This window comes from Diceros bicornis, unplaced genomic scaffold (assembly GCF_020826845.1).
Source record: "Diceros bicornis minor isolate mBicDic1 unplaced genomic scaffold, mDicBic1.mat.cur scaffold_667_ctg1, whole genome shotgun sequence".
NCBI lineage: Eukaryota > Metazoa > Chordata > Mammalia > Perissodactyla > Rhinocerotidae > Diceros > Diceros bicornis.
Genome location: NW_026691539.1, coordinates 1 through 19,932, shown reverse-complemented (window position 1 = coordinate 19,932; position 19,932 = coordinate 1). Strand labels below are relative to the sequence as shown.

At 38.7% G+C, this 19,932-nt stretch overlaps 1 protein-coding gene across 2 annotated transcripts; it reads right to left on the bottom strand.

The window, feature by feature from the left end:
- Window positions 1–799: 799 nt before the first annotated feature.
- LOC131403293 (adhesion G protein-coupled receptor E1-like) lies at window positions 800–13,906 on the bottom strand. 2 transcript variants are annotated; one of them, XR_009219364.1, is made up of 4 exons: window positions 13,848–13,906; window positions 4,185–4,353; window positions 3,960–4,064; window positions 800–1,003 (listed from the first exon to the last, which is right to left on the bottom strand). XR_009219364.1 is itself a non-coding variant. In XM_058537538.1 (3 exons), the coding sequence occupies exons 1-3, from the start codon at window positions 4,524–4,526 to the stop codon at window positions 998–1,000; spliced, it is 453 nt and encodes a 150-aa protein (XP_058393521.1). In that variant the 5' UTR covers window positions 4,527–4,628; the 3' UTR covers window positions 800–997. The 2 variants fall into 2 exon arrangements, 1 of the variants encoding a protein (XP_058393521.1); XM_058537538.1 differs by lacking the exon at window positions 13,848–13,906 and having other exon boundaries at window positions 4,185–4,628.
- Window positions 13,907–19,932: the final 6,026 nt, after the last annotated feature.

Sequence of the window (19,932 nt, the reverse complement as noted above, 5' to 3'; positions counted from 1 at the left end):
TCTAGAGCATTCACTCACGCACAACACAAATCCCCTGGGGATCTCATTAAACCACAGGTTCTGGTTCAGCAGAACTGGAGTGGGGCCTGAGATCCTGTTTATCCAACAAAGGGATGCTGATGCTTCTGGTCCACGGACCACACTTTGAGGAGGCAGGCTGGAGAGTGGCCATGGAAGGGAGGACATGTACATTTTAAATTTTCCTTCTTCTCTCCTTGCCACTCAACACTTTATGGGAGACGAAGAGCAAGGCAGGGTGATGATAACTTTGTGAGCAGTGCGAATCCTAGCCAAGTCACAAAACAGTTCCTGGAAGGAAAGGAGACGTTGGTTCCCGGAAAGTTTCCAGGAAACCAAAATATTTCCCAAGGCTTTGTCATCAAGTCCTTCAACTCTCTGTGAAACGCTGGAATTCTGCTCCATTGACACTCCTGCTTACCAACATAACTCTTTTAAGTGTTTGTGCCAAAGTAGCCTATACGTCAGTGAGCTTTGTTTATCCCCTGGGGCTCTCGTTACAGTTTTACTGGCCATTTCTTTAAAGGCAGGGGGAGTCTTTGTTAAAGGGTAAGCCAGTCGGTCAGAAGACAAGCCATTTCCTGAAGCCGTTTCCATACTCTGTGACAGGTGCTGGAGAGGCAGGCTTGCAGCCACACGCCAAAGAACTTAGGAGAAAACAAAACGGTAGCCAGATGTTCTTGGTCATGCCATTGCACTAGGATCTATTATTTCCTCAAAACTCTGGAAATTCAAAGGGTTGCAGAACATAGAAGGTAAAATCTTAATCTGGAACAGAAAGTCTTGTTTCTCACCAGCGCATGGAACGTGGGAAGAACGCCCCACCCATCAGTGCTCTGAATCACCCAGAGAGTCCTGGGGCTGGTGAGATCTGCAATTCCACATTAAGCCATGAAGAGAAGATTTCAGCGTCAGCTCCTGCCGGCACCTGCTGTCCTCAAATGTTGCTTCATAGCGTATTTGAAAGCAAGAAAGAGCTTTAACCCTGTGAGAGAGAAATCAGAACTGGAATCAGTACCAAGATTAGTACAAACATGATCCCAGGGGTCATATCTATAGGGGCATGGGTCTTATAAATACAGAGAGAGAGAAATATGGCAACACAGACTAGAAGGATAAACCTTAAAATGTTAACAGTGATTATCTCTAGCATGGCAGGCACTGCAGGCAAACTCAAAAGCCATTCTTAACCTCTTCACCACTGATAGCTCTCGTTCTAGAAGCTAGAAAGCCAAATACTTGTTTTGTCAAATTCTTTTGTAACTAGGAGTGGTCATGTGATGCAGTTCTGACCAATTAGATGAAAGGGAAATCTGCTGAGGGGTTTCTGGGAAAAGCTTCTGTTTCCTGTTAAAGGGAGAGGCATGAAAGGAGAGGCTGCTGCTTCTGCCCCATCCCTCTTCTTCCTGCCTTGAACATGGTCGTGATGTCTGGAGCTATGGCACCCACCTTGCAACCATAAAAAACATTTTGATGAAAAGCCAACATGCTGCTAGTGGATTGGAAAACTGGGAAGATCCTAAATCCTTTATAATACCACTGAGCAATAGAACCAATACCAGCAACACCTAACTCTGGGCTTCTATTCTTGCAAAAAAATAATTCCCTATTTAATTAAGCCACTGGATCTTAGTTACTTGAGCTTGGAATATGTCAGTGAAAAAATAAGACATTCTAGTGTGAGATGGAAGACCATAAATAAATAAGGAAGTTATAGCATGTTAGGAAGTGGCAAGCGCTATGAAAAGAAAATCAGGATTAGAGGCAGGAGAAGCATGAATGTCAGGGTAGGAGAAAAGGAGGCAGTACGAAATCGAGTTGCCAGAGGAAATACTATTGATAACAAATGATTGGAACAAAGATTTGAAGGAGGTGAGGGAGTTGGCCATGTGGGTATCAGGACAAGAACATTCAAGGCAGAGTGAGCATCCAGGTCAAGATTCCTAAAGAGCAAGTGAGCTTGACGTGTCTGAAGAATCCTGAGCAGGCCAGCATGGGTGGAGCAGAGGGAAGTGAGATTAACAGAAGATGAGGTCAAGGAGGAAAAGAGGGTCAGATCGTACAGGGCCTTGTGGGCCATCAGGAGGACTTTGGCTTTTACTGAGTAAGGTGGGAGCCATAGAGGGTTGTAGGCAGAGAAGGGATGTGACCTGACTCAGGAGTTCACAGGCGCCCTCTGGCTGCTGCAAGGAGAACAGACCAAAGGTGGGGCAGGGAAAAGGCAAGAGGGGAAGCAGAAAGACCCTTTATGAGGCTATTTCCATAATCCTGGCTACAGACAATAGGACTTGGAACAGAATAGAAGCAACAAAGGAACAGACAGGCGATCAGATTCTGGATACATTCTGAGGAAGGGTCAACAGGATTTGCTGATGGATCAGAGATGGAGGGTAAGAAGAAAGGCAGAGTCAAGGATAACTCCATGGCCTTGTGCTGAGCAATAGAAGGATAGGGAACCCTCCATGGATATGAGAGGTGGGGGATCAGAAGCTCAGATTGGAACATGTTATATTTGTGACATCTGTTAGACATCTCAGTGGGGGCACTTGGTAGGTGGTTGGTTATATGAGTGTAGAATTCAGGAGAAGGAGCTGGACTGCACATTGTTTAATATTTTGGGGTCATTGCTAATAAATGGTGTTTATGGCTGTGAGACTGGATGAGATCTATGGTGTAGAGAAAAATGAGTACTTCCATGGAAAATGATGTATTGTCAGAGCACACATCTCCAGGCTGTCCAATTCTGATCTATGTGGGAGATATTTTACAATTCTGTAAATTTTAAATAACTGACAGAGATGCAAAATAATTCCATGGAAAAAACAGTTTTGCGTCCATTTGCACATTCATTTCAATATTCCTGAAATTATATATATGTATTATAATTCATAGGTATTATAATGCATATATATGTAATACATATATAACATATAGGTATATGAAATTTTATATGTATTTTATAATATTAATAATTATACGTATAATTATATAATATATAATTAAACATTATATTATATATATTATGTATATATAATTATGAATGAGGGAGCCAGGCAGATGTTATAACTGGGTCAAAAGAGAACAGCAAAGAACAGACATATACATGTATTATGTAATATATATTATGTATTATGTATACATTGTATATATTATATGTGTATTATGTATTATGTATACATGATATACATTGGATAAATTGCATATATATTATGCAATATATAATATATATCATGTATACACTGTATGCATATTATATGTATATTATGTATTATGTATACGTTGTATACATTATATGTGTTTTATGTATTATGTATACGTTGTATACATTATGTGTATGATGTATTATGTATACGTTGTATACATTGCATATATTATATATTATATACATATATGTCTGTTCTTTGTGTTCTCTTTTGAGCCAGTTATAACATCTGCCTGGTTCTTTCACTGATTGATGAGTGGAATAAAATCCAAAAATTAATGTATGCTCATTTTATATCTGTATGAGTCACGATTTTATCTTTTTTTTCTTGCTTGAGGAAAATTCACGCTGAGCTAACATCTGTTGCCAGTCTTCCTCTATTTTGTATGTGGGGCACTGCAGCAGCATGGTCACTGACGAGTGGTGTGGGTCTGCAGCTGGGAGCCAAACCTGGGCCACCAAAGCGGAGCACACCAAACTTAACCACTAGGCCATGGGGCCAGCCCCCATGAGTTTATCTTTTTTAGATCACACAGCTCCTAAGAGGCAGAGCTGGGATTTAACCCTAGGCAGCCTGGCTCCTGAACCTCCACTCTTAAACCCCACCCTCCATCAAATGAGCTAATGTACATGGACGCACTTAACTCACAGTAGACACTCAACACATGGTGGTGTTGGGATTGCTAAGAAGCAAGTATTCTGTTTGACCAGAACCTTCATAAAACACACAGTCTCTCACCGTTTTGGAAGTGAAGGCAAAGGATGTCAGTATGACCCCTGATGTCTGGGACTGGGATCCGGGTGTGGTCTTCCTGGTAATCCATCTTCTGTAATCTTCCCGTACCTGGAGATGGAGACACATCACGGGGAGATGAATCACTCCCAGATGCAGGGAAGTATGCTGGCACAGGCATGTCCCCTGGAAGGAGGGGCATCAGGGACAGCGAGGGCAGCAGCTACATACCCGGCGGTTGAGCAGACAGTGAATGAGGAAGATGAAGGCCCCCTGCAGGCTGTTGATGATGGTGAACAGGTAGGCCATGATACCAGCCAAGGGTCCAATCTGGAAAATGCCCAACACCCGGGAGCTCCCCAAGATGAAGAGCTGGGCAAATGCCTTGAATGTCAATAACCTGGAGGAGAAGGTTTGCAGAGGATAAGGTTCTGGGAGGTGGCTGTTGTCCTCATGGGACACACTCCCAGGAATGGTCTGAGGCTGCCACCATGTGACCCACCACCTAGATGGAAATAAACGTGGGGTGGAGCCTCCAAGCCTAGGTGTAGGGAAATCGAATCCTATAGGCATTTAAAAGGCTATTGGCCTACAGATACACATCGGCACAAAGATGTGTGGACACATGTATTTAATGCAATATTTTCATTAGTAATGAAAGGCTAGAAGGACCCATGTGTCCAAGATTTTAGAACACGTTAAATGAACAATGAAGCCATACAATGAAATACCATGAAGCCTTTTTTTTACTGAGGTAAAACTCACATAACATAAAGTTCACCATTTTAACCATTTAAAGTACGATTCAGTGGTATTTAGCACATTCACAGTGTTGTACAAACATCACCACTATCCAGTTCCCAGACACATTTATCACCCCAAAAAGAATCCCCGTACCTATTAAGCAGTCATCCCCCATTTCCTTCTCCCCCAATTAGAAACAACTCAAATGTCCATCAACAGATGACTGGATAAACAAAACGTGGTCCATCCATATAGCAGAATATTACTCAGCCATGAAAAGGAGTGAAGCACTGACACACGCTACAACATGGATGAACCTTGAAAACATGATGCTTAGTGAGAGAAGCCAGTCACAAAAGTCCACATAGCATATGATTCCATTTATATGAAATGTCCAGAATGGGCAAATCCATAGAGACAGAAATCAGATTATACAACTGTTTTTTAAAATGAGATGAGAGTGACAATATACTATAGTGGGTAAGGCTCTGGGTCAGACTGCCTGTGTTTAAATTCTGATCCATTCACTAACTTTGCGGCCTTAGTAGGTTACTTAACATCACTGTGCCTCAGTTTCCTCACTTTGAGATAAGGATGACAACACAATGCCTACCCTATAAGCTTGTTCTACCAATTAATGAGATAGCATTAGACCTAAAGGTGCTTAGAACAATGTCTGGCACAAAATAAACATTTTTGTTAGTTGTTTTTAACCTTAAGTACTGATATGAAATAAGCTACCTATTATGTGGAAAAAACCAAGCGCAGAATGATATGTACAGTGTCCTGTCATTTATGTAATAGAAGATGGATGTGTAAGTATAGAATATTCTGGAAGGAAGCTCAATTCAGGTGATAATGGTTGCTTGAGGTGGGAGAGATCTGGGGACCTGAGGAGTCAGGGAAGAGAGAAGGAATTAGTTTTCAGGTGTTTCCTTTTTTAATGCTTAATTATTCTTGCCATGGCATACATTAACTTTATTCTAACTTTTTGCACTAATTTTTAAAAAGTAATTTTTAGAAAAAAATATTTAAGATGGATGAAGGATTGGACTCTGACGGGAAAACAAACAAGGGACCATCATTAGGTTACTGACAATAAAACCTAGACAATGTCTGGTTTGGGTGGGTTCTTAAAATGAACATTAGTTGAATGGTGAAATTAAGAAACACAGATGCTCTATAAGAATACGAAAAAGTCCCACCTCTGTATGATAGAATAATATATATGAAGGTAAAATAACGAGATAGTGTATTTCATCTATTAAATCAGCAAAACAACAAAAATGATAAACCCTAATGCTGGCAAGGCTGGAGGTAAACAAGCACTCTTGTGAATGGAAATAACTTTTCTGGAAAACGATTTGCAATATACACTAAAAGTGTTACAATCCAACCTACCCTTTGAGTCAGGCAATTTCATGCCTAGTGTTATGATTAAATAACCACAGATGTGGAAGAAAATTTACCTACAAGGATGTTCAAGACAATACTGTTTATAATAGCAAAAAAAAAAGTCAGAAATAACTTAAATGTCCATAAATGAGGGATGATTTAAGTAAACTGTGCTGGCTCCTTACGCTGAACAGTTATAGAAAAAAAGGATAGTTGACAAATTTCTAATCAAACAAGAAAAATTTTATGACGTGTTATTAGAAGAGTATTATTTAATTTTCAAATATTTGGGGGATTTTCCAGACTTTTTTCTGTTATTGATTTCTAATTTAGTTCCCCTGTCAGAGAACATGCTTTGCATAATTTGAATCTTTTAAAAGCTTATCTGATTTGTTGTATGTCCCAGGATATGGTCTTGGTAAATGTTTCATTTTGACTTTAAAAAGATATATGTGCTGCTGTTATTGGGTGGAGTGTTCTATAAATGTTATCACGTTTGTTGATAGGATATGAAAGACTTGAACAACATTTACTGATTTTCTGTCTCCTTGTTCTGTCAATTATTGGTAGGGGTGTGGAAGTCTCCTATTATAATTTTTTGGATTTGTCTGTTTCTTCTTTTAGTTCCATTGTTTTTTGCTCCTTGCATTTTGAAGCTCTTTTATTAGGTACATAAATGCTTAGGATTGTTATGTCTTCTTGATGAATGGACTCCTTTATCATTATAAAGTGGTCCTCTTTATCCCTGGTAATATTCTTTGCTCTGAAGTCTACTTTGTCCCATATTAATGTAGCCAGATCTTTTGACTAGTGCTAGCATGCTCTATTTCCATCCTTTTACTTTTAGCCTGTTTGTGTCTTTACATTTAAAGTGTTTGTTTTTGTAGGCAACATACACTTGGGTCTTGCTTTTTTATAGTTTGATGATCTCTGCCCTTTTTTTTTATTGTGGCAAAATATACGCAACATAAAAATTGCCATTTTAACCATTATAAGGTTTAGAATTCAGTGACATTAAGTACATTTACAATATTGTGAAACCATTGTGACTCATTTCTGTAACTTTTTCATCATCCTAAACAGAAACTCTATACCCATTACACAATAATTCCCCCTTCTGCCTTCTCCCCTACCTTCTGTCTTATGAATTTGCCTATTCTAGGTACCTAAGATGAGTGGAATCATATAGTATTTGGCATTTTGTGTCTGGCTTATTTCACTTAGCATGTTTTCTAGTTTCATCCATGTTTAGCATATATCAGAGTTTCATTCATCTTTAAGGTTGACTAATATCCCATTGTATGTGTTTATCACATTTTGTTTGGACACTTGGGTTATTTTTACCTTTTGACTATTGTGAATAATGCTGCTGCGATCATTGGTGGACCAGTATCTGTATGCCACATCAATGGTTTGGGTGTATACCTGTGAGTGATTCCTGCTTTCATTTCTTTGGGTATATACCTATGAGTGGAATTGCTACATCATATGGTAATTCCATGTTTACCTTTTTGAGGAACTGCCACACTGTTTTCACAATCTCTGCCTTGTAATTGGGGCATTTAGAACATTTACGTTGAATGTGATTATTGATATGGTTAGATTTAAATCTGTCATCTTACTGTTTGTTTTCTGTCTCATCTGTTTTTTGTTTCCGTTCTCCATTTCTTCTTCTTTTGGTTTAAGTATTTTTTATGATCTCGTTTTATCTCTTTTTTTAGCCTTTTAACTATTAATTCATTCAACCATCAATTTCTTCACTTTGTGTCCTTGGCTCATGCAGTCCTCCATTCGTTAGCTTTCTGATCTTGGGAAAATGACTTAAACTCTCCTAAACTCGAAAGAACTGGAGCTTCTTGCATTACACCACACTGCTCCCTACCATCTCTATCCTCTGGTCATTTCTGTATGAGAGCTGAAATAAGGCAGAGTGTCACCTTGTTTGACCTCAACTGGAACGTGTGTGTTGATAGACTGAAATTTTTCACTGCTCTGCTCATGTTTGCAAATGACCATGAGAATGCTGCAAATACTGATTTGGGATTCCAAAAAACTTTTAGTGAGTAGGTGAATTCACAAATATGGAACTTGTAAATAATGAAGATCAGCTATATATGTACCACATAGGGTGGTTGTGTGGGTTAAATCAATTAATACAAGTTAAGTTCTTCAAACAGTGCCTTAACACAGACTCATTTGATGTTTCAGAAATTTATTTGGTAAGTTTGTTTTTAGTAGTTTGTATGTCCAGGTATAAGTGAGGATATTTTTATGTCTAATTTTTGGTGACATTGCATAGTGTAGAATTGTGCTCTTTTCATGTGGTGAAATCCAGGTTTCCTACCCTGCTTTTTTCCTGTCACTCGTCTACTTCATTTAGTCCTTTTTTTTTTTGCAAACATGCAGGCATGGCTTTAAGGGCAGGAAGGATTAATGATGAACAAAAGCGATGTTGCTCCCTGACCCTACATTCTGCTTTCTTCACTATGATGGTTTTTTTTTGGAGCTGGCTGCTACATTTTTTAGGCAGCTTTATTGAGATATGATTCACATACCATACAATTCACCCATTTAAAGTTTATAATTCAGTGGGTTTTTTTAATATAGTCACAGATGTGTGTAACCATCACCACAGTAAATTTTAGAATATTTTCATCACCTCAAAAAGAAGCCTGAACCCTTCAGCTACCATCCCTTTATCCCCTGACCCTGTTTACCCCATCCCTAAGCAACCACTAAGCTACTTTTTTGTCTCTATAGATTTCCCTATTCTGACTTTCCTATGAATAGAATCATATAGTATATGGTTTTTTTTTTTGGCTGGCTTCTTTCACTTAGCATTATATTTTCAAGGTACATTTATGTTGTAGCATATGTCAGTATCTCATTCTTCTTTATGACCAAATAATGTTTCATTGTGTGGATATACCACTTTTGTTTATCTGTTTGTGTGTCAGTGGACATTTGGGTTGTTTCCACCTTTTGACTATTATGAGTGATGCTGTTACATTCATGTACAAGTTTCTGTGTGGACATGTTTCCATTTGTTGGATATATACCTAGGAGTAGAATTGCTGGGTTACATGGTAGCTCTATGTTTAATTATTTGAGAAACTGCCAGACTATTTTCCAAAGTGGCTGCAACATTTTACATTCCTGTAGCAGTGTTTGAGGGTTCCAGTTTCTCCACATTCTCACTAACACTTGTTATCTAACTTGTTAATTTTAGCCATTGTAGTGGGTATGAAGTGGTATCTTATTGTGGTTTTGATTTGCGTTTCCCTTATGACTAATGATACTGAGCATCTTTTCATGTGCTTATTGGCCATTTGTATATCTTCTTTGGAGAAATATCTGTTCAGATTCTTTGCCTATTTTTAAATTGGGTTGTCTTTTTATTACTGAATTGTAAGAAGTTTTTTTGGGGGGAGGAGGTGGGGAAGATCAGCCCTGAGCTAACTTCTGTTGCCAATCCTTCTCTTCTTGCTGAGGAAGATTGGCCCTGGGCTAACATCCGTGCCCGTCTTCCTCTACTTTATATGGACGCAGCCACAGCATGACTTGAGACGCGGTACTTTGGTCTGTGCCTGGGATCAGAACCCATGAACCCTGGGCCGCCAAAGTGGAGCGCGCGAACTTAGCCACTACACCACTGGGCTGGCCCCAAGAGCTTTTTAATATATGTTCCGAATACAAGGTCCTTATTAGATATATGATTTCCAGATATTATTTCCCATTCTAGATTGTCTTTCCACTTTCTTGATAGTGTCTTTTGAAGCATAAAAGTTCTTAATTGTGATGATGAAGTTTAACTTATTTATTCATTTATTTAGTTGCTTCTGCTTTTGGTGTCAGATCTAAGAGTCCATTGCCAAATACAAGGTCATGAAGATTTATGCCTGTGTGTTCTTATAAGTGTTTTATAGTTTTAGCTCTTCAATTGAAGTGTATGATCCATTTTGAGTAAACTTTTGCTTATGGGATAAGGTTAGGGTCTAACTTCATTCTTTTGCATGTAGCTATTCAATTGTCACAGCACCATTGGCACCCTTGTGAAAAATCAGTTGACCATAGGTGTATAGGTTTATTTCTGGTCTTTCAGTTCTGTTCCATTGATCTGTATGTTTGTCCTTGTACCAGTACCACACTGTCTTGACAACTGTTGCTTTGTAGTAACTTTTGCAGTTGGGAAGTATGAGTCTTACACTATTTATTCTTCTTTTTCAGAATTGTTTTGTTAGTTGTAGCTTGTTGCCTTAGAATTCCGTATGAATTTAGAATCAACTTCAGAGTATAAGTTTTGCATTTATTTGGTTAATTTATTCCTGGTTTTGGATACTATTGTGAATGGAATTGTTTTCTTAATTTTACTTTTGGGTTTTTCAATGCAAATGTATAGAAATTCAGTTGGGTTTTGTATATTGATCTTGTATCCTGCAACCTTGCTGAACTCATTTATTACTTCTAATAGTTTTTTGGTAGACTCCTTAGGATTTTCTATATACAGGATCACTTTATGCAAATAGAGATAGTTTTACCTCCTCCTTTCCGATATAGATGCCTTTTATTTCTTTTTCTTGCCTAATTGCCCTGGTTAGAACCTCCGCTACAATTTAGAATAGAAATGGCAAGAGTGGAAATCTTTGTCTTGTTCCTAATCTTAAAGGGAAACCATCCAGTATGTCACCATTAAGTATGATGTTAACTGGAGATTTTTTGTAGATGCCCTTTATATTGAGGAACTTCCCTTCTGTTCCTAGATTATTGAGTTTTTTTTTAAATCATGAAAGCGTGTTGGATTTTGTCAAATGCTTTTTCCTACATCTGCTGAGATGGTCTTATGATTTTTTGTTTTTCATTCTATTTGTCTGATGTATTACATTAATTATTTTTGGATGTTAAACCAACTTTGCATCCCTAGGATAAATCCCACTTGGTCATGGTGTATAATTCTTTTTATATATTGCTAGATTCAGTTTGCTAGTATTTTGTTGAGGACTTTTACATCCATGTTCGTAAGAGATATTAGTCTGTAGTTTTGGTTTCTTTCTTCTTTTTTTTTTTTTGGTGAGGAAGATTAGCCCTGAGCTAACATCCGTTGCCAATCTTCCTCTCCTTGCCGAGGAAGATTGGCCCTGGGGTAACATCCGTGCCCATCTTCCTCTATTTATTTTTTTTCATATGGGACACCGCCATAGCATGGCTTGACAAGCGGTACATCAGTCCATACCCGGGATCCAAACGTGTGAACCCTGGGCCGCCACAGTGGAGCGTGCAAACTTAATCTCTACGCCACCAGGCTGGCCCCTGTAGTTTTGCTTTCTTGTGACATCTTTGTCTGATTTTGGTATCGGGGTAATATTAGTCCCATAAAATGTGTTGGAAAGTGTTTCTTCCTCTTTTTTTTTTTTTTTTTTTTGGAAGAATTGGTGTTAATTCTTCCTTGAGTGTTTGGTAGATTTCAGCGGTGAAACCATTTAGGCCTGGGCTTTTCTTTGTGCATAGTTTGTGGATTACTAATTCAATCTCTTCACTTATTATAGGTTTATTCAGATTATCTTGAGTCATTTTTGTAGTTTGTGTTTTTCTAGTCATTTGTGTATTTCATCTAAGTTATCTAATTTGTGTACTATTATTCATAGTATTTGTTTATAATCCTTTTTGTTTCTGTAAGGTTGGTAATCTTGTCCTCTCTTTTTTTTTTTCTTCCAGTTTTGTCTTTTTTTTTATTGATGTTTTAATAGTTTTTAACATTGTGAAATTTTGGGTTGTACGTTTTTGTTTGTCCATCACCATATATATGTCTCCCTTCACCCCTTGTGCCCACCCCCCACCCCCATTGCCCCTGGTAACCACAATACAGTTTTCTCTGTCCATGTGTTGGTTTATATTCCACATATGAGTGAGATCATACAGTGTTTGTCTTTCTCTTTCTGGCTTCCTTCATTTAACATAATACCCTCCAGGCCCATCCATGTTGTTGCAAATGGGACGATTTTGTCTTTTTTATGGCTGAGTAGTATTCCATTGTATATATATACCACCTTTTCTTGATCCAGTCATCAGTCGAGGGACACTTAGGTTGCTTCCACTTCTTGGCTATGGTGAATAATGCTGCAATGAACATAGGGGTGCATAAGGCCCTTTGGATTGTTGATTTCAGGTTCGTTGGATAGATTCCCAGTAGTGGGATAGCTGGATCATAGGGCATCTCTATTTTTAATTCTTTGAGGAATCTCCATACCGTTTTCCATAGAGGCTGCACCAGTTGGCATTCCCACCAGCTGTGTATGAGGGTTCCTGTTTCTCCACATCCTCTCCAGTGTTTGTTGTTTTTTGGCTTGGTGATTATAGCCATCCTAACGGGCGTGAGGTGATATCTTAGTGTTGTTTTCTCTCTTTTGTTTTTGATTCAAGTAATTTGAATCTTCTCTCTTTTTCTTGGTCAGACTGGACAGAGGTTTGTCAATTGTGTTGATCTCTTCAAAGAACCAGCGTTTTCTGATTTCCCTTTAGATTTCTTCTTTGACTCATTGGTTATTCATGAATGTGTTGTTTAATTCCCACATATTTATGAATTTGCCAAATTTATTCCTACTATTGATTTCTAATTTTATTTTATTATGGTTGGAGAACATACTTTGTATTATTTTTATGCTTTTAAATTTATTGGGGTTTGTTCTATAGCCCAACATTTGATCTGTTCTGGAGTATGTTCCCTATGTACTTGAGAATGTATCTTCTGTTGTTGGATGGAGTGCTCTGTAGAAGTCTGTTAGATCTGGTTGGTTTGTAGTGTTGTTCAAGTCGTCTATTTCCGTGTTGATCTTCTGTCTAATTGTTCTATACATTATTGAAAGTGGGGTATTGAAGTCTCCAACTATTGTTGAATTGTCTGTTTTCATTTCTATTAAAAGGTTCATGTATTTCAATGCTCCATTAATAGATGCATATATGTTTTTAATTGTTATGTCTTGAACTATTGACCATTTCATCATTATAAAATGTCACTCTCTCTAGTATTCTTGTTTTAAAGTCTATTTTGTCTGATGTTAGTGCAGCCACTCCAGCTTTCTTGTGGTTGCTGTTTGCATGATATTCTTCCCCATCCATTTACTTTCAGTGTTTTTGTCTCTGTGACTCTCGTGTGTCTCCTGTAGACAACATATAGTTGGATCGTGTTTTTTTTAAATCCCATCTAACAATCTTTCCCTTTTGATTGTTCAATCTATTCATATTTAATGTTACTGATATAGTTGGATTTACATCTGCCATTTTAGTTTTTGTTTTCTATATGTATTTTCTAATGTAGCATTTTAATTTCATTAGTGATCTGTTTTTTAGTTTTTTTTTTTTTTGGAATTTTTTTAAGTCATTGCTCTGGGGTTTACTATACACGTCTCATCAGCTTTAGATCTGTACTAGCTGAGTTTGGGTAATATGCAGAACCTGTACTGCTATGCAGCTTGATTCCCATTTTCCCTTTTTTTTGGTATTGTTGTTATATGTATTATATCTGTTAATGTTACAAACTCAACATTGCATTGTTATAATTATCATTTTACCATCTGCAGTCATTTCCTTAGCTCATTGCAACTTTGCTTCCATCCACCTCCTTTTGGGCTGTTATAGGACATATATTACACTTATATTAAATTGTGCATTTGAAGCCATGATACGTTGTGTGATATTATTTTATACAATTGGTTTTTAAATCAGTTAAGAATAGAAAGGATAAAAAATATGTATAATTACCTTTACTGGGGTCACTTGTTTTCAGCCTGAAGAACTTTCTTTAGTATTTCTTGTAAATCAGGTCTACTAGCAATGAATTCTCTCTCAATTTTTGTTTATCTGGCAAAGTCTTTATTTTTTCTTCATTTTTGAACAGTACCTTTCCTGAATATAGAATTCTTAGTTAACAGTTTTTTCCTTCAGCACTTTCTATGTGCTATCCCACTGCCTTCTGGCCTCCTTTGTTTCTCCTGGAAGCCAGCTGTCAGTCTTATTGGGTTTCCTTGTAAGTGACTCATCATTTTTCCTCTTGATTCTTTTAAACATTTTTCTCCTTGTCTTTTACCTCCAGCATTTTTTACTCTGATGTGTCTGTTTGTGGGTCTCTTTGTGTTTATCTTACTTGGAGTTCTTAGAGCTTCCTGCATGTGTAAGTTATTGTTTTTTAATAAATTTGGTAAGTGTGGGGTTATTATTTCCTTGAATATTTTTTCTGCTCCTTTCTCTCCTCTCTTTTCAGTACTCCAGTTCTGTGTATGTTCGTGCATTTAATTGGTCCCGTATTTCTATCAGGCTCTGTTTATTTTTCTTCATTCTTATTTCTCTCTGCTCTTCACCTTGCATAAATTCTATTAATGTATCTAAGTTTGCTAATTCTTTCGCCAATTCAAATGTACTTTCAAGCCCCTCTAGTTGAATTTTTGATTTCAGTTATTGTAGTTTTCAACTCCAGAATTTCCACTTGTTTCTTTTTTGTAATTTTTATCTTTGTTGATATTCTCTATTTGATATAAATTGTCATCATAACTTCTTTTACTTCTTTAACGTACATCTCTTTAGTTCTATGAACATACTTATAATAGCTGCTTTAAACTCTGTTCTGTTAAATCTAACATCTGGATGCTCTCACAGGCAGTTTCTGTTGCCTGCCTTTTACCCAGTGTGTGGGTCATACTTTTCTGTTTTTCTACATGCCTGGTAGTTTTTTGCTGTAAATAAGACATTTTAGATAACATATTGTAGCAACTCTGGGTATTGGCCCCCCACCCCCAGACTCTTTCAGGGCTTGTTACTGTTATTTGTTTATATACCAGCTGGATTATTTTAGTGAGATGTATTTCTTCCTCACTGTGTTAGATCTCTGATATTGCTTCTCTGGGTGGTGCAGTTTGGGGCATGCCCAGAGCCACCCTAGGATGACAGGTACAGGTAGGACTCTCTCCCACTCTTGCCCTCATTACACCCAGCAGTTAACCTCCACTAATTGTGGCCCATTGCTGTGTTGTTCTCAGCAGTGCCCTGGGGCATGAATTCCTCTACAGACTAATCCAGTCAAATAGTGGCTCCTGCCGGGGATTAGTTTCTGAGGTTAATGTTTGGTACTTGTCCGAACCCCAAGAGGGCTCTTCCCAGCTGTCTCATTCCCTGGTTCTCTCCTACAAACTAGCTGGCCTATAGTCTGGGCTGTATCTTCATTAGATCCAGGATTCTCTTCCCACTTGCTTTTCACCACAACTTGCACTGTTCTTGGGAGTGTCTTTAGGTTGAAACTTTTCCATGCTCTGTTGTATTGTCAATGCTGAATTTTCTTAGGTTTTTGTGACTAGATTGCTGTCTTCCTCTAGGACTGTTTCCAAGGGCTTTAAATGGTGTTATTTTAAAAAAAATTCACTAGTTTCCCCGAGAAGCAGGTGAGCAGAGCTACTCACACTGTCATGCTGGAAGTCGATCTCTCCAGTGTTATCTTGTGTCTTAGAGAGCGAGGATCAATTTCACACGTTTTACATGTTTTGTGTCCTCTGTAGCACTGGCTGTAGTCCTTGATGCACGTTATAAATGTTCAATAAATTCATGTTGAATCTAGTGAAATTATAATCAGTCAGTCTAACATACTGGTTAAGATCCCAGCTCTGATTCATACTGCTGGGTCCCTTGGCAGTAGTGTGACTTTGGAGAAGCCACTTAACCCCTCTCAGCATTTGTGTTCTCATTTATAAGTGGGCTACTCTGTACCTCACAGGGTTCTTGTGAGGAGAGAGGGGAATAATCCATGAGTAGAATCCCTTAGAACAGTGCCTATCACATTTTAAGTGCTTTGTAAATGTGAGTGATAATTAATAGTCCTTGTTGACTAACACGGTATAAAAATGAGGACCTAAGATACATACTACTTGAAAAAATACTAATCTCTAAAAATGTTAAAATTTTCTATTTGGCAACTGTATCGGAATTTATGGCCTGAATTTTTAACCAAAATACTGCAATTTGAAATTTTCCTTAGCCTTTTGACCATTTCTCCCCAAAATATCACCCATGTTCTGCAGTTCTTGAGTTCCAAGCTGCTTTAAGGGAAATCTAAAACCAAATGCTGTAGTTTGGCATCTGACTTCCAGTAGTGAGAACTCAGTGTTACAGTGGAACCTCAGGCGTGATTCAGGATTTTCTAATGCTGCTGTTAAATACTGTGCAGGCTCACACAAAAATGCGTACGCTTAGCTGTCACTGACAGGAGTGGCTTCAGCTTTACGTTTGAGGAGCCGGAAGCCTTATTATAAGATTGGAAGAGTAAGGTGGTGGGAAACTCATTTTGGGGGTTTATTTCAAAACCTGTGGAGTGTATTTTTATACAGACTCACTATTTGCATGTTTGTACCATCTTTAATTCTTTAAGTATCTTCTTTTTTTTTTAAACAGTTTTATTTATTTATTTTTTTGTGAGGAAGGTCAGCCCTGAGCTGACATCCGTGCTAATCCTCCTGTTTTTGCTGAGGAAGACCGGCTCTGAGCTAACATCTATTGCCAATCCTCCTCCTTTTTTTTTTTTTCCCCAAAGCCCCAGTAGATAGTTGTATGTCATAGTTGTACATCCTTCTAGTTGCTGTATGTGGGACGTGGCCTCAGCGTGGCCGGAGAAGCGGTGCGTTGGTGCTCGCCCGGGATCCGAACCCGGGCCGCCGGTAGTGGAGCGCGCGCACTTAACCGCTGAGCCATGGGGCCGGCCCTTAAATATCTTCTTTATCTTGATTCCTTGGCATCTTTGTGTACAAATAGGATAATTTCCCAACTGCCTATTAGGGATAAATAGATCCCTCCCTTTTTCCGTGAAGTGGAGGAGAAGTGGGATTGCTGCTTGGCGGAACTGCTGGACGGCCAGCCCTCTGGGCAGATGTGCGCCCTGTTGCTCTGGGGAACTGCTAGAGAGCCAGCGTACTGCGCTGCTTTTCCTGCTCAAGCGCCCGTGTTTTCTGGGAATCCTGTCTCCAGTTGCCTGCTGCACGTGGGGCCTGAGGGGGTGAGAGGAGAGTGCAGGGGTTGACCCACCTGGCTCTTCCTGCTGCTGGTGGTGATGGATCATCCAGAGACTATCCCTTGAGCCCCCTGTCTGGGCCTGGAGCCTTCTTGTGTTCTCCCACTGCTCGGCTGCCGAACTCCTCTCTGCCTGTTTTAGGCTGTGTGCTCCATCTTGTCAGATCTAGTTTTCCACATTTCAGGCATCCCTCATGGTTTCTCAGCCGCAGAGGGTTCTTCTGGTATTCCAGTACAGTTATGCAGTTGTGATTATTTGTTTGTTTTTAGTCTTTCATGTGGTCTTGGAGTAAAAAGGGAAGGCTGCAGTGTGTGCTCAGTTTATCATCTGGTAAATCCAAGAGATAGTGAAAAGTTCTTTGAAATGAATTGTTTTTAGGGTTCAGAGTGGCTCTCCTTTTAGCTGCCCTTTGATTGAGGATCTCTTTAATGCAGCAGGAGACACGTTGGCTTGTGTTTGGCAAGGCTCTTGAGGAGTGAGTTCCTTTGGTGAGCATCAAAATCTTCTCTTGAAGAAAGAAACTCTAAGTTTACGTAATTAATGTGTTGACTATATCTACAGTAACTCCTGAGAGGAAAGTATGTTCAGTTTTCTTATTGGGAATGCCTGGAGCTCTTTTCTCAAAGTTAGGACCTCCCCATGCACCCTTCCCCGTGCTATACTTTCTAGGGAGTGGAAGTAGAAATTCTCATGTAGCTATACGCAACATCCGTTGAAGAGCTACAGTATGCCTAGTGGTGTGCTAGGCGCTAGGGCCGAGGTTAGCAAGCCAGTGTACAGTTTTTGTAAATAAAGTTTTACTGAAACACAGCCATACCCATTCATGTCTGTATTCTTTATGGTTGCTTTCACTCTACAAAGGCAGATATGAGTTGTTGCAACTAAGGTCATATGGCCAACAAGTCTAAAATACTAACTATGTGGCTTCCTGGGGAGCATAAATAAAGTGGGTGTGGATTCTCCTGAGTCTGGTGTCTATTTGGTGCAGGAGAGAGGAAAATGTGGACTTTGGAGTGTAGAGGTTAGTTGGATAGGCAGAGAGCCTCCTGCCTTCATAGAATTTGTTTTGTTATGTTTGGGGGTCATCAGATTATCTTTTTCAATAGACCCCCCAAAAATTGACCTCCTGTTTTCCTTACCAGTTATCCCATTCACTGCTTCTGATTGAACCCCTCTTTCCTGATTCATAGCACGGAGTATGGAACACTGTCTGATAGCTTCTTCCCTATTCTGCCCTTAAATCTCTTTTGATATCCTTTTTTCCCAATTGTAAATCCAAACTGAAGCTCAATCTCATTCCTTTCCCTCTCTCTCAAAGATAACCACTGTCCTGAAATTGGTGTTTATCATTCCTTTGCTTTTCTAATTTTGCTTTCATTGCATATGTATTCATCCCTGAACAATACCTAATATTGTTTTATCTGTTTGATAACTTTGAATAAGTGGTATACTGTATGTATTCTTCTGCAGCTTGCTTTTTTGTCTTAGCAATATATTTGTGACCATCCAGCTCTATTTCTTTGAATCTCACTTCTATTTGATATTCTACTATATGGACATATCACAGTTTATTAATGCATTCTTTGGGCTCTTTTTTTTCCTAATTAAGTTGACCGTTTATTTATCTATTTTTAATAGCTTTATTGAGATATAATTTATATACCATAAAGTTCACCCATTTAAAGCGTACAATTCAGTGGTTTTTAGTATATATACAGAGTTGTACAACAATCACTATTATCTAATTTTAGGACATTTACATCACTCCCAAAAGAAATGTTGTACCCACTTGTGGTTACTTCCTATCTCCCTTCCACTTCCTCTACCCTCAGATTAAAGCTAATCTATTTCTGTCTCTATTGGTTTGTTTATTCTGGATCATATAAATGGAATCTTTTGTGGTCTTTCATGACTGGCTTTCACTTAGAATGTTTTTGAGGTTCATCCATGATATAGCATGTACATAGTGGGCTTTTAAATTGTTCACAGTTTTTTGCTGTTACAAATGATGCTTTGCATGTGTTGGGGAACTATTATTTTTTAAGTGACTTTTACTATTAGTAACAGTAAAAACCTATCTCATATTCTTATCATCTGCTGAAGCTCTGGGAGAAAAAGACAAAGGTAATGTTTATCACAGAAGTATAATTGAGTGCCTCCAGGAGTGAGTAAGGCACAGTCCTTACCTTTTGAAGAGTGCACAGTGTAGCTGGGTTAGAATGACAAATTAATTATAAAACCATGGAAGTGCTACAAGTGAATAAGCAAAATTGTGTGGAAATGCAGAAGGAAGAGCAATTAATTTCTTAGGAGATGAGTACAAAGCGTTATAAAATGAACGACATTTGATCTGAGTCTGACCCTGGAAAATTACTAAGATTTCAGGAAGTGGGTGTTGATAGAGAGGAAGCAGTGTGCAAAGACATTGAGAGATGAGAGCGTTTTCCAGGAACTTAGACGAGATGGGGTGGACCTGAACAATATCGTGGTGGGACAGGAGACTAGGATGGGTCCAGGCTCATTGGTTTACACCCGCTATGGGAATCACTGGGAGAATCAGGCAAGATTAAGATGCAGCCACATTTGTATTTTAGGAAAAAAAACTCTGGCAGCATAGAGGGTAGGCTGGAGACAGGAGAGTCTAGAGGTGGGCAGTCCATACGAAGACTGTTCCAGTCTTGTAGGTGAGAGCTGATGCCCTGATGTGGTTAGTGTTTTTCATGTTAAATTGACAGGACTTATTGGAATGGGTGGTAAGGGAAAAGAATTCTAAGATGACTCCCCTGGTCTCTCGCTTGG